This window comes from Echiichthys vipera (assembly GCF_963691815.1).
Source record: "Echiichthys vipera genome assembly, chromosome: 7".
In the NCBI taxonomy this organism is placed as follows: domain Eukaryota; kingdom Metazoa; phylum Chordata; class Actinopteri; order Perciformes; family Trachinidae; genus Echiichthys; species Echiichthys vipera.
The window spans coordinates 24261106-24287149 of record NC_139832.1 but is presented as its reverse complement, the minus strand read 5'-3'; the positions used below and the strand labels follow the sequence as shown (position 1 = coordinate 24287149).

The 26044-nt window shown below is 39.6% G+C and overlaps 1 protein-coding gene across 1 annotated transcript in view; it reads right to left on the bottom strand.

The window, feature by feature from the left end:
- Positions 1-26044, bottom strand: part of furinb (furin (paired basic amino acid cleaving enzyme) b) — an 80664-nt gene that overhangs the window by 18833 nt on the left and 35787 nt on the right. Inside the window, exons 3-6 of the mRNA XM_083916269.1 lie at positions 21201-21299; positions 14609-14704; positions 12608-12736; positions 12411-12487 (exon numbers count right to left, since the gene is read on the bottom strand). Coding sequence (XP_083772395.1) covers positions 12411-12487; positions 12608-12736; positions 14609-14704; positions 21201-21299 — 401 coding nt within the window. The remainder of the gene's footprint in view (positions 1-12410; positions 12488-12607; positions 12737-14608; positions 14705-21200; positions 21300-26044) is intronic.

The window sequence follows — 26044 nt, the reverse complement described above, 5'->3', positions numbered from 1 at the left end:
CTTATTTTGTTTTGAATATTCATAGTTTGATAACCAAGTTTTTTTTAAGATAATTTTTTGGCCTTTTATGCCTTTATTCGGTCAGGATGAAACAAGAGAAAGAGAGAGAGAGAGAGAGAAAGAGAGAGAGAAAGAGAGAGAGAGAGAGAGAGAGAGGGAGAGAGAGAGAGAGAGAGAGAGAGAGAGAGAGAGAGAGAGAGAGAGAGAGAGAGAGAGAGAGAGAGAGAGAGAGAGAGAGAGAGAGAGAGAGAGAGGGACAGAGAGAGAGAGAGAGAGAGATGCAGCAAAGAGCCACAGGTTGGAGTCGACCCCGGGCGGCAAGGACATTTAGCCTCTAACCACGGAGCCACCAGGCGTTCACTTTAAAACAAGTTGTATGTAAAGAAACAGTGTTTGTTCTACACTGTATCACAACGTATACAAAGCTTGAGATCTATGCACCGAGAAGTGTTGTTTTCCAATATCGATACCAGTATCGGAAATGTGTCTGATACTGCCTCAAATGCTGGTAACAGTATCGACGAGTACCCAAGTCTATGCACTGTTCTGATACCACATAATTTAGCACTGAAAAAGCCTACTTTAAAGAAGTCCATTGATGTTCTTTTTTTGTTATGACTGATGGTCTAACTAGATAATAAAAGCAAGATATATGGCATTCATTCTTTGTATGCATAACCTGAGCCAGGCTATACAATAATAATAACATAATAATCATAATCAACAGGTTTAGTTACCGGTATATACAGCTGTTAAAGCAAAATAATATATATGTATTTTTAAATGCACTGAAATAAGGAAATATTATATATAATAACTGAAATAATTTGCTGACCCACTACTGCTGTTACAAAATAATTTCCCAGACTGGGATCATTAAAGTTATTCTATTCTATTCTATTCTATTCTATAAGCAGGTTCAGGTATTGGGAAGGCAAAAAAATGGTATTTGAAAATCTCTAACTGTGAGTACAATAGTGAATATAAAATATCATCACAGTCCTCTTCTGTTTAACACAGCCTTTCCGAGAGCTCCTCTTTTCATCCATAGGCCTACTTAATTCTGACAAAAACGATTGGAATTTTTTTCTTCTGTTGTACAGGCTACACCGCTACAGGATACAGGATACAGGCGTCCCAAACAAAAGTAGCTGAAGTGAAACCTGAGGACAAACACAAAGACCTGTCTACAACTAACATTACCTTTACAGTCACTGGCCATCCAAATGAGATATAAGATGTTATAGATTTACATGAATTATTCACACAGACCCTCATTATAGCTTTCAACCATCCTTGAGTATCAGAGAACAGACAGCTTTCCCCCGAGAGCGTTGTCTAGCTGTCAAATACACCAACGCTTCGCAAACAAAAACACCTCCAACCCCCCCAAAAACATGCTTTATAAACTACAGATCCGTTCTATATAGAAGACAATGAATAGCCTGAAGTGAAACCTTTACAGCTTTGCATCATTCCAGGCAAAAAAAAAAGAGTAATCATTAGTGAAATGCATTTAATTTGTTTCATCGACTCCGGGGCTTGAAGCGGTGTGATCAGAATGTGAATGGATGGAGCAGAATAATCATTTGGCATTTAACACAGGTCATTAAGATTGTCTCCTGATTACAGTGCAGATATCTGATTAGGAGGTGTACAGTTTCACACTAATCTCTGTGCGAATGTTATCGGAACAAAGCTAATTACATCCACGGAATTGTTTTGGGAAGAGCCAAAAAAATGACTTCCTTTTTGATCTTCCAACCTCCCCCGATGATGAGGCAGAGGACAAGTCATTTCACAGGGTCAGAGCACGGCTACGCCTCCAGCTGAGATTCTGATTAGACTCTGTGTAGCTCTGTGAGATATTATCCACCAGCTAATTCTCTGTTTTGTTCACTCTAAAACATTTTAGCAGGGGATCACTGCGGTTTATTTCTTATTTCCTTATTTCTGTCGTGCCTTTTTTTTTTTTTTACTAGTTCAGGATTTACAACGTCAAAAAACAAAGAACACTAACAAAAAAAAAAGAAAAGAAAAAGACGCTGTGGAACAATGTTGCCTCCTAACAAATCATGTTTAACTTGACCCAGGCTGTCAACAACTACAAGCATTAAAGTGATTTTTAAACAAGTAATCAACTGGCCTGACAGGGCACATTTTTCACTGACGGATAGACCCTTACACAAGGACCTTGGCACAGCATAAGCCAGGGTGCAATACATCATAAATGCAATTAAATTGTTATCATTGCTATCAATAGGTTAAACTACACTGTTTTACTGCTAACTAGCTTGTATAAATGGCGGCAGTTGATGGAGAGTTGATGGCTCCCTCAAGAACAATATATGTACTTAGGGGTTAAACTGGGACTTAGTGGGAGGCCATTTCTTAGCAGCACTGTGTTGCAGCAGCAGTTTTTGTGTAAAATGCAGCTTTAAATGCCATAAGGAACAGATAAGCTTTAGAGAATAAGTATAATTCACAAGCACAAATCAGTCCTATTGTCTACTTATGAAAGAAATGCTTGTTGCTTAAGGCGTAGTCCACAGTCTCAGTTATTCAGTTCCCAGGTGCGTTGTACAGCAAGACATCTGTCTGCATTTTAAGTGGCGACCAAGCATGTATTGTTTGATTAGAGCGGAAAAGAGACACGTCTACCCACTCATTACGTTTTAGCTCACCACTGCGCGTATGACAGTGTCTGACTGACTGGCTCTACAAGCCCATCTACACAAGTCAATCATGTTATTATGTAGTAAAACACTACAGAGTGGGTGCTGAATGGTGACTGCCAGTCATTCAGAGCCAGAAAAATACGTGTGAGTGATGACTGGCTTGTTAGTAATATTCTTTCCCTCGCTACAAAAATATGAACGAGAAAAATGTTTGATGACATTGAGAAAGCTTGGCACGAGTGCTTACCGGGTAAGAGTACCATTTCGCCTACTGCATTTTTACATTTTATGTGCTCAACATAAATAAGCAGAAGAGATCTATATTTGAAGACGTACAAGACACTAAGTATTTCTTCTGTAATTTAATGTAGCCGTGGGTCACTGCTGTACACAAGTCTACATTTTAATACAGAGATCCAACACAGGTTTAAATTTATGAGCTATAATTCTAAAAAATGAATAAACACAACTTAAGGTTTGCATTTGTTAGTTTAAGTTAGAATTTTAGTTACATTTTATAGGAATTTACATGTCATTTACATGCTTAATTTTCTTGGAGTGCAATGTTACTAAGTAAACAAAAAGGAAAATCATTCCTAATAAACACATTCTTTCACTATCCTTAAATACACAGGGGGCCTGCGACCATCCACACTGGCCAAAAACACAGTCAGCAGCACCATGGCCAGCCAGATGGCTTAGTCCAAAATACTAAATGCTTGCAACGTGCAGGCATTTGCAGATGAATTGCACTGCACATAGCAGCTTCAAATGTCAACTCTCAATGATGTCTGTTTAAAAACAACCGAAAAGCTTGGCTCACGTCTTTGCCTTTTGAAACAAAGGCGCTCTGAAATTTTGGGAAATTAATAAATACAGTTTTATTAATATATCTGATTAGCAACACTGTGATTCAACCATATAATCCCAGCTCAACCTGAAAGCAATGAGGTCCATGACGGTCTATACTTTGACATGAGTTCTGCAATGCTGTCAGCTGCAACTACCTATATGTACAGTTATTTCACAGCATTGTAAAAAAAGAAAAAAAGAAAAAAAAAGGCTTTTGTGCTCTACATGCCCTTAGACCAAAGAGATGCGGCCACAGATGTGATGCCAGGCAGGGGATTCAGCCAAGATGAGCACAGAGACAGAGGCCAGGGAAGTCATTTATAGGGAAGCCAGACACACAGAGATGCGGCTGTTTTAAATACTATCTGCATGTGCACAAGCATGTGCGTGTATATTTAAGAATGAGTGATTGGCCTGGACTGAATTCAGCCATCCAGACAGCTGAATATATCTACAAAGGCTCTGATGTTCCAGAGCAGACAGAGGGTTTGAGGCGAAGCCACAATTCTATCTATCAAATGTCCATGAAATGAAATCATTTCCAAGACACTTTACCGAATGCCTCCATTCTATATCCATTTGAAATTGATTGGATGGGGTGTCAGACACAACAACTCTCGGGGTCATGCTTAAGTCAAGAGTTTGCATTAGAGATGTGAGAAAACAACAAAGCGCTTAAAAAATGGTGCAGGCTAAACTCAGGGAAATACAATCACAGTAAATAAATCATTAGAGTGCGAGTCGGAGGACGGCAAAAGCTACATCCTTTATCAGAAAGACAAGCTGTGTAGAAAAGACACAACAAAGCTTAAACACAGCTTTGAGAAAAGGCCACTGAACTAGAGACGCTCTTTTCACACCGTCAATGTGACCTCCATTATCTTTAAGAAGGAGCAAAGGGAAAGAGTGAGGTAATGCTTTATCTTTCCTCCTCAGGACAAGGCACTGCTCTGCCATTTACTGAAGAATGTAGACATGCCACCCAACACATTATCTCTGGACATCATGCAATGTAACCACAGACCATGCAGAGTCAATATACTGTACAGTATAATGAACAGTATGCAGACACATTCACCAACTTTGTATCAGTTCTACATCCTACACCAAACTGCATTGTTATTGAAGGTGACAATTCATTTAGATGTATCGCCAATGGCTGACAGTCATCGATCACTGTTCCAAGCCTCCTGATTTAAAACCCCCCCACCCAACCAACGTCTTTCAATTTGGATTTATCAATGGTACGCAAATTGATGTTGTGTCCACCTTCGGTTGCACTCACAAAATCAATCTTTGACCGAAAGTTTGACCGAATCCAGAACAAAATACCCGTTTGATCTGATCCTGATCCTTACCGGGAAAAAAAAAGTATTCTGACTTTTAGTTCCTTTCCCATAATGCAACTTGACAGCCCCTTTTATTAGATTCTCACTGCCTCCTAAATGCCCACTTCTTTTAAACTCCACACCTCCAGTTTATAACACAGGATGTCTGTTAAAAGTTTTATAAAGCTCCTCCTCAACCTCGAAACCAATTTTAACGCTTTGTGATGAATTAACTGAACCCAGATAAAACCGGTGGAGTGACCTGCTTTAAAGGAGTTGTACTCAACATTCAGAACATTAATATAGCAGCAAACAAATATTTGCTATATAAAGATATAGTGGAGTAATGGCATATGGAGCAGAGAATAAGATCACTCTGTGTGTGTTGTAATGCGAATTTCTCTGGCGCTGAGAGCCAGAACGTCCGTATTTGACAAATTGGGGAACGGTGGGTGAGAGCTGTGTGGAGGCAATCCCCCCCCCCCCCGTATTTTCAGTAATATGAGTGGATCCAAATGATTCAACAAAAGTTTCACAGTTCTGTAGGCGTTACTACCAGCACAAAAAAAAAGCCCATTATTTCTCCATGCTGACGGGGCATGCATATTTGAAACAGAAAGACGTGGATTCAAGCATTGAGAATTCATGTTTACAGATGGTAGACGGATATGATCACACATACACAATCATGCAGTGTTTGTGCCGTGTACTATAGAGCGTGTGTGGTGAATATGCATTGCTAAACTGTAGACAGCTCTTGGCATTGCACTGTTGGTTTATTTCTGATTTTAGAGGGTTGAATAGGGTCTGTTCATTGGGGCAGCCAAAAGGATTAGCCTATTTTATTCCTAGCTCAGCTGTGACCTCAGGCAGGTCTGTTCCAATGGTATCACTGGAGTTTGTAGTGGAGATCGCTTCATTGTGTGGTCGAACACTGACGTGCTGTCTCCAGTCTTGTAGAGAAGATGATCAGTTTGTTTAAAATTTGAGAAACCACATACTTGATATCATTTTAATTTCTGGCTACATCCCCCTCTTTCTTTTTACATTCCAATAGGCAAAAGATGGAGAAACCGTATGAACAAGTTGTCAGTCCAACTTCAGGCATTTGTAGATAGACACTAACTGTTATGAACATTCATGCCTATAGGCAAGTTAGAGTCGTTCCATCTGACCCGCATATCCTTATGTGGGAAGAAACTCATGTGGACATGGAGTGAAAAAAATATCTCCCTCTACAAAGAAGGGGGCTAGAAATTGAAATGTTTTTATTTACTATGAGGCAACAGCTGTGTTAGATGCACAGCTGCCTCATGTGGACTAAAAACAAACTAGATGCAGTCTGTCAAGCAATAAAGCATGCTTAAAGTATTCCAAATGGCTTAAAACCAATCAAAGTAACCTAATGGGAGAAGAAACTAATTGCTCAACATCGACTACCATGTCTAAACTGGACTGTCTTCACACAGACACAACTGCTAAAACCCCCCGTTCAACAGTATCTCTGCCAACTGAGCGGGGTTGTAATGACTGACTCCAGGTGGTCAGACTGCCACCTCCAATGACCACGGGCTACACCTCGTTAAAATGTTTTGAAAACAGCAATATTTCAATCCCTCTGTACTTTTCTTAGGCAAGAATACCAGTAGGAAAGCAGACAAGGAGTCAGAGGTATGAGGTTTAAGATTGAGGTCTCTGCAAACATCACCTCCAAAAAATTTCTGCCTGCCTGTCTGGAAAATAAACAAGCTGTCCCCAGCAGAATAAACAAGACAAGGGGAAGCATAATTATATTATTCAGGCTTGACAAAGGGTGGCAGCTTTGTAAACAATAATTGATAAACTCAGCGCAAACAGTGGAAGGCATTTATCTGCAGCAAGTGATGGCCAGAGTAAATAGAGAATTCTTTTTGTGCAGGTTATTGTCTTGTTTGCTCATTGTTTTTTCTCCATTCAAGCTACCAACAGTCTACTTAAGAGTCTGGGGAAAACTTTTGTCAAGCTGTTGTGGTTTAGAATAACAAATGATTTCTCATAATAAGGCTTCCACAATATAAATATACAAGTGTCCTTTTTACCAGGGTAAGCTCACTCTTTACGTACTTGAAGCAGAGTTTTCTTATTTATCTACTGGGTAGAGTGCATCCTCTCCATGCAGTAGGATATTGAAAAACAACTGTACACCAGTACAGCACAGACTAAAGATTGTCTATTTAAAATTTTTATCTGCTCCTTAAACCACCAAGGACAAACTATATTTCTTATGTCGGAAAAGCATTCCTGACAAAGGAGCATGAAAACAGATGCTTGAGGAATGACAGTTCCACACAATGTTGTGTTCTAAAATGTGTCAGCAGCAAAGTCAGCGCAGCGCAGTGAGACCTACTGTGTCAAACACTGTAACAGAGGTGCTAAAGCAGACGACGCAGGAGGAAGCTGTCTTCTTTGATTTGTGCTCTCCTTCAGTCTGATTTGTCCTGTATCGTACCCTTGACGAGGTTTATTACCCCCATACCAACATGGATATGCATGCAGCGTTTGTACAGCAGGGCTGTGGATTTGCAGAGCACAGGACAGACATTTTCATTTGCATTCATATACTTTAATAGGGAACGTCTCAGGCCTTAGAAGCCACTTGTCTGCAAGTGTTTGGCCAAGGACACAGTGCCAGCCCGCCGAAAGCATTTAACCCTGTTGCAGCCTGAATTCAAAGTGGATTGGGGCTTATTTTCTGTCAACTTAGTAGACAAAATACTGTATAGTGACACATATAAAATGGTGTGTTTATAGTCAAGCACATACACATTCAACCTTCAGATTCTGCATCTATCACATTTTGATTTAATCAGTATGGTTGGATAAGTAAGAGTTATAATCAGGACTTTATGGGATTGTTTGGATTATACGACTTGTGGTTTAGGGTTTTTGAAGTGGAACATTTTCTATCCAGTGTATTTCTGCTGAAGAAGCAAAACTTTAATGGTCATAGAAACAAATAGCCATGTGCCAGCGCCACCAAGGACAAAGCAATTTGATAAGGCGAGGGAAGAGTGAAGAACACTTCTCTTAGTCTTCCTCAAAGCCATCAACCAGATTAGCCAACACACATCTTACTTCATCTTCCCAGCCTTTTAAATCAATTTAGTGTTCAGGTGCTGATAGGTTGCTTTGAACTAAATGGCACACAAGGCAGCTGTGTAGTATGCCAATCATTCTCCAATAAAGGCTGTAACTGCACAATCCCAGGGTGCAGGCATGTGGATCTCATTTAACGGACCCCCAGTGAAAAGCTCCCTACAGGAGCTAATAGCTCTCCACAGGGAAGCTGGAGGGACAGAAACGGTCTAACAACCTGAAAGAAAAAAATAAATCACCACTAACCCAAATTAAAATAAGTCAACTGTAAATCTACACAGTAGTGAACCATTCTAATGTGAAATGAATATGATCTAATGGGAATATGGTAGTAGTTATAGATATACTGTAGCACAGCAAGATAGGAATCTTTATCATCTTTGGATGATCATGTTTATTCAGTTAGGACCCCAGAGGTCTCATGAAAGTGAATATAATTGTGTATCACTTACTGAGTTAGTTATTGAGTTATTCAGGGTTTTAATATGCTGATTTATATTAAAAAAAAAAACGAGTTATGGATGTTGTTTGTTTGAATCAGTGACTATATTGTATTGTATTTATTTAAATCCACAAAAATAAGATAAAATATTTTCTGAAGACATTAAACTAAGCGTATAGGATGAGTATCACTCACAATATTAATATATACAATCAATATCAATAAAACATCTGTTAGATATCTGAGTGAAATCATGTGATCAGAAAACTTATAATGTTATGTATGACATAATGAGTTTGGTCTCATACATTGACACATATAATTAATTCCTTGACAATGATATTGACTACGTTTGAAAGAAAACATCAATACATTTGAGTGTCGCAATATGTTTCGTGATGCTGTATAGATTCTCAAAAATACTATAGACTTTTAATCAATAGTTTACATTAAAAGATTCATGGCAGACTGTGGTTCATTTCATGCCGTTTAACCCCTTCACTGCTAGATAACGGTGTTGTAATGTATCTTCAGCCATTTGACTCATTCAACCTAACAGTTACCAGTTAAACTACTAATCACAATATATTGTCTTGCCTACAGTATTGCGATATGTATTTTATTGCCAGATTCTTGCCATTGCACAGCCCTAATATTGACCATTCTGCACATCTCTCTTGTGACTTGTAGATGTTTTTAGAAATATAGCGTTCTGCTTTAAAGACAGGCTGCTGACAGGAGGTGCTATCCATCCTGCTATAATCTGCTGTAGCACCGCCTTCTACGCCCACATCACACTGACATAATGGAGGAAAAGTGGAGGATAGTGGAGAAAAAAAAGGCAGACATTGACATGATGAGGCAAAAACAGATGACCTGCTTGGCCAGACTTCAACCTGCTTTCAACTTAGCCTGTACCACCTTCAACAATATCTGCCAGAGCTGCCAACTCAAGAATACAGAGCATCTCTAAGGATAAACCCAGGCATGAGAATTCAAAAGTCAGCCTTGCATGTCATCAGTACAAATGAACTGGCCTTCATGGCTATGGAAAATGCCCGCCTCCAACTCTTTGTTTTTTGTTGTGCTATGAATATATTCATATAATCTTATTGTGTGGGGGTTGTGGGCATTACTCACTGTCGACCTGTATCATTCTGTGATGATTTACATAACTCATTGGATATAATTTGTCCACATAGACACAGCATCATGCTGCAGACACAGAGTCACATCCTTGCTTTTCATTCCATGCCCATAAATTGATCCAGTCTGAGATAATTGCTTTGGCAATTCTACTGATATTGGTAGTAGAGTATTTGTGAATGAAAATCTGTGCACTCTGTGTTTCTATTATATGTGTGTGTAATATGTGTGTGTGTGTGTGTGTGTCTGAAGTTATATCGCAGTGCAGTAGGGGAGTTGAAGTGAACCAGAGGCAGGGAGTAATCCCCTCCAGTAGTGCTTTGTTCCATCACCAGGACAGAGTGGGATCTACTTTACACTGACAGAGAGGGCTGGGGTCGCTCTGCATGGCTGCTCAAGTTGTCACCAAGGACAAGAAACAAGGCTGCTCAAAAAACTGCTGATGCTAGCCTCGTTCAAGATTAATAAATGCTGTAGATGCATAGATCATGTTTTAGATGAGGACGGGAAAAACAAAAGAAAGTGATTAGAGGGTCAACAATGTCAGAGTTCAAATCAGAACATGTGTGCAGATTAATTTCTCATACAATAGTTTCTACAGTCTCATGAAACCTTGTTAAGCTGAGTTTGCTTCTCTCTCTGACCAACTGCAAGTTGATACGGAGCTTTGAAACCCAAAATAAAGGACATAAACAAACAACAAATAACTACAAAAAGACTTGGTGGCTGTCGTCCCAGAAAAGAGAGAGAGAGAGAGAGAGAGAGAGAGAGAGAGAGAGAGAGATTTGAGAAAAATCCTGCTGTGCTTTCCAGCTTCTCATCTGCTCCAGGGGGATTGGACTAAGGCGGAAGACCATGGTGTTTGGTGAAATGGCGAGAAGCGAGGAGATGAAGGTTTAGGATTCACCCTCGCTGAAGCTTTAGTGTTCCATCATTAAATTGGGGCCAACTCGTTTTAATGCGATCACCAAAGACCGAAAGAGAGAGCATGAATCAACCAGTATTGTATTAGCAGCAACAAGCGGCTGTGGGGCCGCGAGGCTGGACCTGCAGCTACAGCAGCTTGGCTTGCGTACTGAAGCAAGATAAAAAAAAGTGGACGAGAGGGAGAGAAAAGGAACAATTTTTCGAGACTTTGCAGAATGACTGCACCAGTGCTTTCAAACTTTATATAATTGGTTTCTCAATGTTAATGCTCAAGCCAAAAGCACTGGACCAAAAGCTGGCACTGTTTTTTTAGTCACAAGTGTCACTCACTGTCAACTAACATTTATGGGGGACTAATGCCAAGAGAAAAACAAGGACTGTTCTGTAAAAAAAAAAAGGAAAGAAAGAAAAACCCAGACCAATTTATGCACTATCTCACTCTCAGTATGAATTTTTTTTTAACCTTCATTTAAAAACAGGAAGGTCATTCAGAGTAAGCTCTTTTCCTAGGCTGATTACTTATTGATTACAAAACAACAAAAGCACACATAGGTTTTATAAAAGCACATGAAAGTTACAAGTGTACATCGACAAAATATACAGACAACAATTCAAGGAAAACACACACATTCATACTGCTGCATGTCACGTTGCAAATTGTTCCACTTGTGTTAAGAGCCACTTTTCCCATCTCAGTGTTTAATTGATGATTTCTCAAGGACCAAATGTTCTTGTCAGATACCCAGGTAGTTTTCAGAAAAGTGCTTTCTAAATACAATACACTGCTGTTGTCTTCTCACTGCCAACGGCTGCCATCCAACGCTCTCAAAAAGTAAACAATGATGCGTTATAAAGCCGTTTCCTGTTATGAACCTAAGAGCAGAATGATAGACTGCATCGAGAGGTTTAAGAGCAGAGGTAGGAGAGTGTGTGTAAATTACATCGCCATAGTTCAAAACAGATTAATGAATCAAGCCTGTGCATGTTTGCCAATTTCAACACGCACATTTACATACCAATATCACCAGGGGATTATGGTCTGATACAAACACTGAGTGGGTGCATTTAAAAGAATCAATGAATGGATGAGCCAAAACCTTCATCAATTAAACAAAGTCTAAACTGAGGTAGTTGTTTTTGGAGCAAAAAAAGGAACGATTAAAAGTCAGCACTCAGCTTCAATGGGCAATGTTAAAAAACAGACAAAGCCAGAAATGTTGGTGTAGTCATGGACTCAGACCTGCATCTAAACAGCCACATTAAGACAATTAAGTCAGCTTTCTTTCACATAAGTATATATATCAAGAGTTAAAGGACTCAGCAGGATTTAGAAAAACTTCTTTTCATGCATTTATCTTCAGTAGACCTGACTACTCCCAAAAAAGTCAGTGAGACAGCCGCAGCTGATTCAGAACCAGACCAAGTAAGTGGATGACATCACTCCAGTTCTGAGGTCTTTACACTGGCTTTTTGTATGCCAAATAAGTTGAGTATGCTTTCTGTTCCCAGAGTCAGAACTAGCAGAGAAGCAGCGTTCAGTTTTTATGCGCCACGTATCTGTAACAGACCCCCAGAAAACTGCAAGGTCCGCTGCAACTCTTAGTTCTTCTAAAAGTTCAAGACTAAAGACGTTTCTGTTTGACGCTGCCTTTTATCAAATCTAATAATTATGAATTTCCTGCACTGCAACCTTTACTCGTTTTTTTTTTTTTAAAGCTGTCTTGTTCTATTTTAGCTTGTTATTTCTTTTCCTTGAATGACTGTTTTTAATTGCTTGTTAATGTTTTATGTAAAGCACTTGCAGCCTTAATGCTGAAATGTGCTAAGATAAAAAATTTCAAAGCTGATTTTGAAGCAATTAAGATCTTCTCCTAGTTGTGGCGGCTGCTTTTGCCAAATTACCTGTTCTCATTTCGCTGTGTGTATCTTGGTTGGGGGTCAGCATCTCCATCATTAACATCATAGCTGGCTTCAGGGTCCTAAGACAGACGAGAAAATGGTTAGGACGCACATTTAACTTCAAGCTCTCATTTCACACCCTTTTATTTTTCTTGTAAAAGGTTACGCCATAGGCCTACTTCTTTGTATTTTTAACTTACATAATTGGTGACGAGGTCAGGGTGGTCTTTCTCAATGCCATCGTCCAGTATAGTCACCACTACACCTCTTCCTGTGTAGCCCTGAGTCCAGGCTACTTTGGTATTCAGGTCTTGATGTGTCGGGGTGGACTGGAAGAGACACAAGGGTTTTGTTCAGCTGTAAATCTGCTGTGACTGACACTTCCCAGACAAACCAACAGAAAAGTTCTATCAGCATGAGAGCAGCTTAAATCAACAACAAATACTCACTGCAGAATGTTATGGTAAAAACAGAAATACTCAATAAAAAAATAAACAACCAAGACATAAACGGGAAGATCAGAGGTGGTTCATGGACACTCAAAATCAAATTTTACTGCATCGCCCCGACATGTCTGCCTCCTCGGGCTGAGCTGCCTGGTGTTTGCATCCTACTCAAGTTACGCTGTCAGAAAAAAAAGACAGACAACCTGTTGCAGGTCAGAAATCTTGTTGAGAGCATTTGCCTCTCTCCCAGAACAAATGGAAAGCTGTGAGACGAGGAAGGGACGTAAATACAGGGATACAGAGAAGTAAAGCGTGATTTGGATGAATAACAGAACATTGGTACAGTAAGGAGAATAAAGAGAAGTGAGCACTAGAGGTGAAAGAGAAAGATAGATAGGTGAAAAGATAAACACAGGTAGGAATGGAATAGACATCACAGACAACCTTCTCTAAAATTCTGGCTCGAGGCATTGACGTGGCACAGAAGCCGTTCAAGACATATTGCATTTCAATGTTTGTGACAAACAGATGGGGCATGTACTAGAATAAAGCAGTATTAAAGCCCTCTAAATACAATTAATTGGTTGCATTATCAAAACACAACTTCAGCACCGCAGGCATATGCCTGAAGCAAAAGCATATTTGTTTGGTTTTAAACTCAGAGCTGCATGGAATACTTTTTAAAGGAGAAAGAAATGTGTCCTCATACGATTAGAGGTCTAATGCTGAATGGCAGAGGTGGTTTCACAACTTCTATTCACTGGTGATTTATGTCTGGGATAGACAACGTTGTTATTAATCGGTTGCAGTGACGGAGGTTTTGTGCATAAAAAAAGGAAAAGGAGGAGATTAGAACAAATTGAGGCATCTCAGGTAAAAGCTGTGAATAATGAAACAGACACAGAGCCAAGGCCATTTGCTATCAATGTTTCACAGGTGATACCGTTTAGTAGTTGATCCGTCCTGACATTTAATTTTCCAGCATCCAGGATTGCATTGTATTATCTCTGACTGTAGAAACCTAGCGCTGGTGGAAAAGTCTATGTAACGAAAGCCTACAAGGTTGGTCAAAAAGACAGCAATTCAATCTATGCTTATCTGACTGGTCATGAGAGAGTTAATAAACTAATAATGAATACATTTTCAAATCCGGTATCTCACAAGCTTCTACAGAGCTGAGACTACTGATTGCTGTTCAGACAATTCTGAATAAGGAGGCCTGCAAGGTTTAATTAGAAATAATTGCAGAGCTGTAACGAAAAATTGTACATACAGGAGAACACTTTGCTATGAACAAATCTGAATGCAGAGGAGAACCTTTTTAGCTTCAAAATCTTAAAAGGCATTCTGAATGGAAAACATAACCCTGAAACATAATTATACACTGGAGAAAAAATTAGAGAACAAATTATAAATACTTGATCTATTCTGCAATAGTGTTTTTTTTTATTGTTCATAATTTGATAGAATCCGTTGTGGTTATACTACTGCTGTACTATAATAACAGTAATTCAGAATAAATCAAGTATTTATAATTTCTTTTCTAATTTTGATTTACAGTGTATACAGACATCTACTAATTTATTGGTTGGGAATGTTACATGGATTGCAGCTTTTAAATGGTCCTGCAAATTACATGTATGCCATTTTAGAAATAATACACATATTCTGAATGTTTGACATTTTCATTGTCAATTTTGCTATAATGACAGACTAATTAGGTTCAGGCTATAAAGATAAGAAAGCATCACACACCAGGTACCACTGCTTGGGGAAATCAGGGTCTTTTGGATCTTCATAGATATCCCTCTTCTTCCTTTTTTTCACCACTTGCTGCTCCGCCCACTGGACCTGGGGTACACACACGCACACGCACACGCACACGCACACACAGGCAGAAAATCCATAGTTTACACAGTTATCTTCACATGGTTTTGTATCATTACTAGTGTTCTAATTTCAGAAATTGTTGCAATGTCCCAGCTGTTTTCCAAAAGCAATATCTAGAAGGAGAGGCAAAGATGTGAAGCAAATCTAATTGATATAAACTCCTGAGATGCTGAGGGAAAGTGGCTGCTGTATAGTGAGCCAGAGAGGGAACCTTTAAAGTCATGTATACGTGTGTGTGTGTGTGTGTATGATGAATTAATATAATGCATATATATGAAATGGTTCCTGCTTTAAATGATTCGCAGTGGTTAGTATTACCATTTCAAATTTTAATTACCATTAAACCCATGTTTGATTAGCATACTTTGAAAAAATTCACAGTAAATACTGTCTAGCATTAACCAGAGTTAGCAACAGTGTCCCAGACTGAGGCGCAGCAATGTGGGATGGTTTTGTGTCAATGAGATTGTGGCGCAAGGCAGTGACAGGGTTCTGGAGATTTTTTGGTCTTATAAGAGTGCTGAGGGGATATGTGATCGAAGATGGCCACACTGTCAGCAGAACACGCAGGAAGAAGATTGCATTGAAGGGCTGTTATTAATTTTAATGCTTATGCAAACAAAAAGTACTGCTAATTCTATTTGTTGTTTTCGATATAGAACTTGTTGTGCATCAGTACTTAATGAAAATGTTAACAATAACATGATAATACAGTGATTATTTTGGTCCTTATAATCATGATATGAAATAGTGATATATCAATAGATCAGATAGATAACTGAAGTTGCATAAACAGTTCCAAACACCCTTGCCGGATAGCAATTCATTTTATGTGCTACTTAATGCTTTATTTTGACAGGTATTCTGGTCTGTGAGCATGATTGGCAGTGGTAAAAATGATTGAAGACATTGATAACTGAGCATTTAATATCCCCAGGGTGAGAAAAACAAATAAAGGCTTGAACTTTGCAACCTTAGGAATACCTCTTGAAAATGGTAGTCATATACTCCATTTCCAAAAGAGATATTTTTTCAAAATTAAGTGTACGTATTAGGGTGAAGTAGTATGAAGGACCAGTGCGGTATTGCTTTAACAACCATTACACTTTGTTCTAATTAAATAAAAGGCAGTCAGGTGTAAGCTGTAAATTACGTAGCAACACATTTAAATAATATGTTACAGCTAACTTGACTGCTACGGCAGAGTAGAGGGAATTTGCATAGACGGAGTGAAACTATAGAAGAAACTCCTATCTTCTGAAGCAGTTTAAGCAAATGCTGTTGTGCATTATTATTGTCAGTGATTAATGCATCCTTTGCAGGGGTTTTGCTGAAGGGGACAGCTTAAACGGATTCCATTTTTGTGTCAAGAGCACTCAAGCAAAGCGTGTCTAAACTTGTACATTTCCTGTACAATGGCCAGAAGATTCCAAAAGTCCAAACTGTTAAATGAGTTCTTTTCGATCGTTGTTTTCCTTTCTGCTTGTTGCCGTTAAATAATGAATCTTCCCTACTTGCTTGATTTCATGATTAATCTAACAGAAAAAGGACCAGGTCTGAATGAGAACATGCTTGGTGCAGCTACCGATGGTTGGTGGAGCTCCTAACCTCGTTGAAAACTTTGCCTCAGAGAATGAAGCCATTAACCTTATTCGAGTGACCTAGAATAATTAACATTTATGTTATTTCATTACATTTATAACTGCACACGACTGACCTTGTTGCACTGCTGCCCACTGCACACCATATTATTATCAGAGCAAATCTACAACTGATAGAGGACACAGCCATCTACTGTAGAATATATAGTGTTCCATTTATAAAAACAAATTAATGCAACTGATTAAACATGAGCACATTTACTCACAGCTTACCTTTACAACATCGTCTTAGAAAAAACTGACTGATTCAGTGTAATATATATATATAATTCAATCTTTTTGATCATGTCGAATTTGGGAATATTTTGTGCATACGTGCAAAACCCACTCACAATGACTGAGAATAACAAGGTCCAATCAATATCTTCCTCCAAGCTGGTGATGGAAACTAATTAGAAAACATAAATATTATAAGCAGGTGTGGGACAAGGACAAACGCAGCCACACAGAAGCAATCATGAGGCAAGAAGGAGGTCTCAATGTTGCCTAGGTCTGTGATCCGCTTAAGCACTACACTATATTTGTGCCATCTCTCGCACAGTCCTGAGGGCTTTCCTGCCTGATGACTAAGGAGAAGTCATGCTGCTAGTATTTGTAATGCAGAGACACTGACGGAGAGACAGGCTGTGCTTTGGATAATAAATCTGTGTTTCAATAGTTTATTGAGAAAGTATGAGTGAATTTTATCATCAATAAACCAAAAGAATCAAAACAGCAACGACAATGAATTGATCCTTCACACAGTGTATCCAAAGGTTGCCCCATTATTACACTACAGAACATGATTTCCTCCTGTTCCTCCTGTGACTCATACTGAAACATTAACGTCTTCAGTAGAAAGCCGTGGGCTTGGTGCTGAGGGCCACAGACAAGAACCACCGCATTGTTGGTTATGGTCTGTTTATGGGATTTGTTGACAATAATATAAATATAGAATATTGCCAGCCTTATCTTTTAACAGTAAGGCCACAGAGAGAGAGAGAGAGAGAGAGAGAGAGAGAGAGAGAGAGAGAGAGAGAGAGAGAGAGAGAGAGAGAGAGAGAACAGAAAGAAAACGAGAGAGAGAGAGAAAGAGGGAGAGGGGGTAGGTTAAGGTCCCTTCGAAACACAGCGTGCACTAAGCTGCCTAACACTGTGGTTTGCGCAAAACCAACAGCAACCACTCCACAACAAATCGATTATTTTCTTCATGGAGAAGGTTGTGGGGCGTGGAGAGGAGATGACAAACAACCCTACAAACATAACGGTAAAAGCTTATGCAGCTGCCAATGTCATCTTGCCACTGTGTTATTACTAAAAGGGGATGGTGATAAGCGGCATGTTAGCACCGCGGAGCAGAGTAAAAGAGACAATGGAGGTAATTTGAGAGACAGCAGCCAGAGAGGAAACACTGTGACAAGCTTGAAGCTTAGCATTGACTAATCTGAATCCAACAATCATGTTTCCACTGCCTTTAAAACGTGTTTGCTTTGAACCAAGTGGTGCAGAACCGTTTACCTTTTCCAGGGATCAGATGGTCTCGCACACGCACACACAAATATACATTATCACATTTAGACACAAAACCAAGCATTTGTACTGTGGTGTTTTTTTGGCAGTGGCCATGCTTTGCCCGAGTTTGATCTGTTTCTGTTTGTGTGGGTGGGCAGGTAACACAGGGACAAACAGTTGCTACTTCGCCAGAAACCTAGTGCCCTAAATATCTGGAGGTTTAAGCACGGTGTTAAGTTGAACCACTGACAGAGACGAACCTGTGAGATGAAATCTCTTCTCTCAAAACTGTTTTTATCTTCTGTTCCAGGTTTAGATGCTTACTCTCTGATTTGGTATTGCCAAACCACAGTTGGTGATGCACCAATAACAATACTGAGACGGATATAAGGCCAATGCTGATCTTTCAATTAAATTATTCTTTTTGGTATATATTATTTTAATAATATAATTTAACAATTTAGTTAATTTATATCAATGCATATGCACATTTTGTTTTAAAAAATAAGGAAAGTAGTGTTTAAGTCAAGACTGATGTTTTCTCACACGTAAAAGAATGATTTAAAGAGAGGCACACAGATTATTAATTAAACATGGTATCAGATCGCTTCTCAGTATCAGCCGAAGCCCAGGTATCGACATCAGCACGCACGCACGCACGCACGCACGCACGCACGCACGCACGCACGCACTCACTCACTCACTCACTCACTCACTCACTCACTCACTCACTCACTCACTCACGCACTCACTCACTCACTCACTCACTCACTCACTCACTCACTCACTCACTCACTCACTCACTCACTCACTCACTCACTCACTCACTCACACACTCACACACTCACACACTCACACACTCACACACTCACTCACACACTCACACACTCACACACTCACACACTCACACACTCACACACTCACACACTCACACACACACACCTACCTGGGCGGCTATATTGGCAATCGCCGGAGACTAGGCTGATGGTTGTAACATATTGCCTACCCCTACCAGCCTCACAGTAAACCTCACTTTGCATCTTCCAGTCATTCTGCTCTTTCTGCACCGCCACTCATTATAGACAACATTAGTTTTCCATTGACTGTTTCTCATCAGTCCTGCGGTTTAACCAACAGTTCAATCTGCATTGCCTCCCTCACCATTGCATACAAATCCAGTAAAAATACATCATTAAATCCTCAGTAACAATGAAAAAATCCTTCACTCCGTCGATGCCCATACAAAATCTCATTTGTTTGCTGATTGTGGAGATCTCAAAGTGAATCTTATAACCATTTTGAGTACCACAGTACTCTCAAAGCTCCAAAGACACCTCTGTACCCAAATGCTTTCAGAGCCTTACTAACGTCTACTTTTACTGACCCCTGACATCACTGGCCTCACTGATTGTCACCATATCTCACTAATGATGTCTTGGGGCTTCAGCGCTTGTCAGACCACATCGGTCCTCTCATCAAAAACTTGACCTAGGCTTGGGAAAAAGCTAGAGAGCAGTCCTAGGGCTATACTTGGCAGGCCCACCTAGCTACAGATGGCCCAAGTCTGTTCTCTTCTTGGTAACTGCCTTCTTTTTAGCACCAGTCATGTACCTCCTAAGATGCTTTTAAATAGAAGAAAAAAGAGAGGTTTTTCTGCTGCATTCGTGTACACATACCAATGATTTTGGCTGCTGAATATTCACACACAATGGAAGTGAAAAGCATTTTCTTCGTGACTCTCCAAGCTTACAAACCTTGCCTTTTCACTGTCAGCAGAACTTTCTTTCTACATTGTTTTCTATAAAGAAAAAAAAATGTCACTGCTAGTATTACTATTTTACTGGGACCTATGAGGCATTTTGCCCACTCAAGTACAGACAACATCCTTCAACAGCTCAGCTTTGAATAAAAGCAATGGAGTCCCATGAATACAGCTTGCAAAAGGTTATGACATTCTTAGACTTAAAAATGTTTCCATATTAACCTTTATGTTTGTCACAGGGTTACACAAACATAAAAAGTATAAAGTTCATCTGAAAAGTGTATTTGCTTCGTTTCCTACAAAAATCTCTTCTGTGTCGATTAGATAACATAACCCAAATAACAAGAGCTTCTGATATCTGATAGCAAAGTAAAATTACATTTTATCTCCTGATGCCTTCACAAGACAGCAATGTAATATCCTATAAATTTCACATCTAACTACCATTGTATGCATCAGGGAATGTTTTTTTTTAAAAAGATTGTATCAAGTGTTTTCTCGAGGATTATTTTTCCTTAGGTTTCAGGCTTCAAGGCTCAAGTTGATGTGTTTTGATCTGAAGTCTGCTGATGAATCGTGTGTTTAGATGTAATGGAGACTTAAAAGTAATGTGTTTTATGTAATCAGGGTAAATAATGCTAACCAAAATGAAGCACATTTGTTCCTCGCTATTTCATGAACTTCATTATCCAAAGAAACTGAAGAACTTTTCTAAATAAAGAAAAAAGGCCTTGTTATTCATGAAAGCCCATTTACAACAGGACAGAATTAGTGATATCCGCCCTCCTCCACTTCATGAGAAAAAAAACGTTTCAGAAAAAGCATGTTTTCCCAAATTAGACAAGGGTTTAATTCTCTTTAATTTAAGAAATAAAGCCAGTAAAACATTTTTTAACCTACAGTAGTATGACAGTGGATACTGCCAGAATTTTCAGCATAGGAACAGTGCAAACATAGTATGGATAAAGGTCTGACAATGGGATTCTACTTATCTCTTAATCTTGAGTAAGGAAACAAAACCTCCTTCCACTATGTTGACTCAACTTCATCGTACAGTATACACAGAAGCTGAGATTTTTCCAGAGTTGTAGTGTGCCTGGTATAAAGTGGTGTTTGGGCTGTGTGCAAATTCTGAACGAGATGTCGAAATTAAGATTACATTCAGGGATGGATAATGTCCTTGTTTTTAGATGTTAGACCGATGGATGCCAATTTTCCTCTCTGGTTAACATTTTGGTACAAATAATGATTTTACAACATACGAGAAAAAGCCAGGCCAAACACAAAGTCACTCCCAGCTGTTGTTGTGGATTTATTTTGCATATTTACAGCTATGTGGTACCTCAGACTGGGTCAGGGGGACAGATGGAAGGACGGACGTGGACTGAAAAGAATACAGAGTTTGACAAGCTGTCACTGACGCTTGCATACTTTTCTCCTGTGATATACCCCCTCTCTGTGTGTAATCCAATCTGTCTTTTGGGCTTTTGATGCCAACAGAGTGTGCTGCAAAGAGCTCTGTGAGAGTTGACAACAGTCTTACCTGTGGTTCTTTTTGCAGTCTGATGTGTATCCCCCCATGGCCTGACAAAGCTCTCTTCTCCACGGCGTGATGCCTGAAGTGATAATAATCTCCAAAAACCTGCACAAACATAAAGAGAAAGGCAATGAGTTCACCAGTAGAAACTGGATGGCCGGTGAAAACTCTGTGCTCACCAAGGCATTCATGAGCACATGAGTGAAATTTGCAGACAGAATTAATTTCAGAAAGAGCTCAAAAGAGACACATCCAGTTGGACATCTATGTCTGGTATTTTCTGTCCGTACTCAAAGCTAAATGAGTATCTATTACTGCACTGGCTATGGAAATCATTATTTTATCAGCACCCTGAACATATTATGTGAGTCTTAGCCACAGAAGTGATGTTAAGAGCCACTTAAGCGTTGCTGAATGCTACAAAAAAGAGGCATTTACCATTTAAATGCAGGGCTCGACAGTAACAGTTGCCATGGGCAACCATTTTGAGAAACTAGCAATTAAGTCTAGGGCTTTGATTAGATTTTTTAAAACACAGCATATAGAGCGGCAAACATAAAAACGTGAACCCAGAAATAAATATATATTTTGTTGCATTAGTTACATTTAAATATTGCTGTTTAGTCAGAACTTGGAATCACACAACTGGATGTAACACCGCTGCACATACGTTGGTGCATATACTTGTGCCCAGTAATCTGCTTTAGAGACAATAGTAATTAAATGATAAAAAATGTTGAGAATAAAAAATTCGAGTTTGTGACTTGAAGGTTGTTGGTGCAATGCCCGGAGTGGCAGGATAAATGTGGGCAGGGAAAGTGTAACTGTAGATCAGATTGTGGTTGTACTTGGCGTTTCAAGTGTGAAAGTGTAACTGTGTACATATAATCAGGCCATTCTGCAAAAAGAGAGATTTCCTTTTAGTGAAACTGAACTGAAACTGAAACCTGAATAAAAAAAAACTCATAAATTGATTCAACTGACAAAGAAGCAGACAAACCTGCACAGAAAACAAAAAGGACATGTGTATTTTACTTTTAAGGCACATTCTTATTATTAGGCTGACCCATAACTGCATAGTATCTTAGAAAACCCTATTTTCAGTTGCTGGCAACCAAAACCTTATGCCTGCTTACCAGCCTGGCAACCACTTATAAAAGTTAGTGTTGAGCCCTGTTTAGATGAGGTGTTCAATTTCCACTAGTCAGTGCTGTGTTAGATACCCTTTTAGTTTAGGATCTGAACAGAGCCCAGCTTTGATCTATTCCACAGAGCAACATAACCTAGAGCAGAAGTTTTCAAAGTATGAGGTGGCCTCCACAACTGTTCCAGGGGAGACCCAGTGAATGGAAGTGACATTCTTTTTAGCATTAGTTATCAAAAGAAGATCATATAAAATACCATAAAAGCCTCTAAACATCCACACGGGTGTTCTTAGTTAATCTGTCTAATTAGACCTCAGGACTGCGTGGGTGTGTATACTGTGATTGATTGATATCTTCCTGAGTCTTGTTAGCTTTGTTGCACCTATCAAGTCAGGACAAATTACGCCTTCACATTCTTATTTGTAGATGGAGATTTGTGACCTCATAAATCAGCATCAAAGCACCGTCCACCTCCAACCCGAGCAGAGGTCTAATCAGCCAGAATAACTGAAAACCCATCTGTGGTTGTTGAGAGGCTTTAAATGTGTGTGATTTGGTTACACAGATACTTCAGAGATACAAAAGTCAAAGTCAGCTTTATTGTCAATTTCTGCAATGTGTGCCAGACATACAGAAGAATCGAAAATACCTTCCTCTCGAGCCTACGGTGCAATAAGTACAAATATATATACAATAAATAAATTCTAAATTCTAAATAGTGCAAAAGAAATAGAAAACACAAAAACTAAATAGTGGAAAAGAAATAGAGAACCTCTAAATTCTAAATAGTGCAAAAGAAATAGAAAAAAAACAAAAACTAAATAGTGCAAAAGAAATAGAGAACCTCTAAATTCTAAATAGTGCAAAAGAAATAGAAAAAAAACAAAAACTAAATAGTGCAGAAAATAGAAAACACAAAAACTAAATAGTGGAAAAGCAATTGAAAACAAGAGATGAAAAATGTGCAATATAAAAGACACATTGTACAATATGTGCAATATATATATCATATACATTATTATATATAAATCTAAATTGAAATGTGCAATTAAAGGCACTGATGGAGGGGGCAGTGCAACAGGGCGATAGTCATTAAAAGTGGATGGAGAGGGCTTCTTTGGCCCATGTATGATGGTGGTGGCTTTGAATCACGATGGAACAACAGGCTGACTCAAAAGCATTGAATATGTCCGTGAAAACATCCTTGAGCTCCTCTGCACATTCCTTCAGCACACAACCGGGAATGTTGTCGGGACCTGCAGGCTTGCAGGTGTCGATCTTGGAGAGAGTTCTTTTCATACTGGCTGCAGTCAGGCAAAGAGCCTGGTCATGAGGAGAGGGGATGGTCTTCTATGCGGGCATGTTGTTCTGTGCAGTTGCAAAGAAGCTGTTGAGGTCGTTCAGCAGCGAAGTGTTGCTGTCACAGGTCTGTGGCGAGGGTTTGTAATCTGCAATGGTCTGGATACCACGCCACAGGCTCTCTGGTCCTCAAAATGTCTGGTTATTTTTTGCATGTAGTTGAATTTGGTTTTCCCGATGCCGCAGGACAGGTTGGCCCTCGCTGATTTTAGGCCAGCTGTGTCTCCAGCTCTGAAGGCACCATTCCTGGCCCTCATAAGCCTCTGGACCTCTCCTGTCAGCCATGGCTTCTGGGTAGCCCGGGTTGTGATGGTCCTGGTGGTGGTTACATCAGCAATGCATTTGCTGATGATGGAAGTGACATTGTTTGGGGGGAATTTTAACAATTTCCCAGAGTCAGAATACCTTAGGGCAGACATTTTTGGAATGTATTTGGTGTAGCCTCTGTTATGTCAAACAGTAACAAATATTAGTGTCTAAGGGATCATATTGTCTTGGGTTTTGGTGTAGTTGGTTTACAGTTTTATTTTGAAAGTCACATTCCTCTTGTGTCATGTCTTGTTTTACTTTCCATCTTTGTGTGCCCATGTGTTCCATTAGTTCCTTGTATTGATTTGTTTCCATAAAGCCAATTTAACTAGTTCCTCAGTACAACATGCCATAATAACATAGCCTGAACGATGTTTAATTTGCTTTTTAGAAGTAATTCAACTGAAAAAAAATAATAATATAAAATCAGGCTAACCGAAATAAGCCTGGCTTATTTGTCAAACTCACACGGGCCTCTGCTGCACTCTTCATGACACAAATAATAACCATAATAATAATCACCCCATAGAAGAAAAAGCTAACCTGAAAGTGGCATTAATTGGAGAAAATGTCAGACATACACACACAGAAGCGCAAAAACAGAAATACATCCATTACACAACTGCAGATGGAAACTATCATAATGATTAAAAACATCCATTAGTGGTAGCGTCACCTCAGAGCTAAACTGAAGCATTCCTTGTGTCACCCGCTGTCACTGTTCTGTCACATAGCCTGCTCATAAAAGAGCTTTTAAGGACAAGCAGGGTGACTGCTGTCACCAAACTGGCCTGAGGTGCTTTCTTTTTGTCAGCCTTACTCTACAGTGACACGCGGAGCAGTCTGCTCCTCCCAGAGTCATGGTCAAGGACAGCTGACCTGAGAGCAAGATAGAGACTAAGTAATACAGACATCCAGAGATAGGTGCATGGTAAAAAGACAAAAATAAGCAAACAAAAAGTGGAGGCAGTCTGGCCACTATTTACATGGGTTTTCACAAGAGAAAAGCCTCCATTTGAAGAGGAAGCATTGCAATCTGTACAGTCGTGCCACTGGAGACTGGTTCACCTTCACAAGCCCAGTGGAGCGGAGGAAGAGAGGGGGGAGAGGAGGAGGAGGCAGGGTGACGGTGAGAGGCAAGTAGGGGGGAGGGAGACGCAGGTTTTGACAGGCCGACCAGGCAGGATGGATGTGTGTGAGTAGGGAGAAGAGCAGACGCAGCAGGATGGAAGGCTCTCCTGGGGCTGCAGGCTGATTCTGTAGGCCGGCTGTCTGTGAGCCTACCAGACTGGAGGCTGGAGCTCAGAGGCCTAGTCTAGCAGCACTGACAGAAAGCTGCCAGACTGGTGCCGGCCAATTTGACTTAATTCGTCAAATATTTGTAATTATGAGCTGATTTTAAACCACTTGCTGTGATAATCTGCACATAAACGGAGTGACTATCAGTCTAACATGAATCAGTGCTGTACGAAAATCCTCTTTTTTCCCTTGGAGTTCTGCTTGCACACAATTATGCATGGGAAAAATGACTAAGGCTGCTTTTGTGAGGAGACATCTCTGCAGGACAATCATTAAATGATTAAAAATGTGGTAAGAGCAGGAAAAATGTCAAATTAGTAAAAGATGTTTTTAGCAATTCAAACTTGCATAGATAAGGCTTAAATAGTTTGTGTTTAAGGCCAAAAAATTGTCACTAAGCACCCAGATATCAAACAGATATAGCCATATAGTATAGTATAAGTAATATACAGTAGCTAACACCAGACAGAAGGGTGAATTTATATCATTATAACAGGATATTCTCCTTGGAGATGCTGACATTGTGACATCTTAAGTAAATTCAGTAAATCACCGACCGACCTAACAGATAACCTGTCTCCAAAATAATGTCGAAGCCATGCTAAAGGAAATGGCCTCTGAACGATGCAAGATTGAGGTGTGATGAGGGATGTGACCCAAGAAATTAATGAGAGCCACTTTCACATTGATTGCAGCAGTGCAGAAAGCTAATTTGCGTTGCCGGGGGTGGCTTTTCTG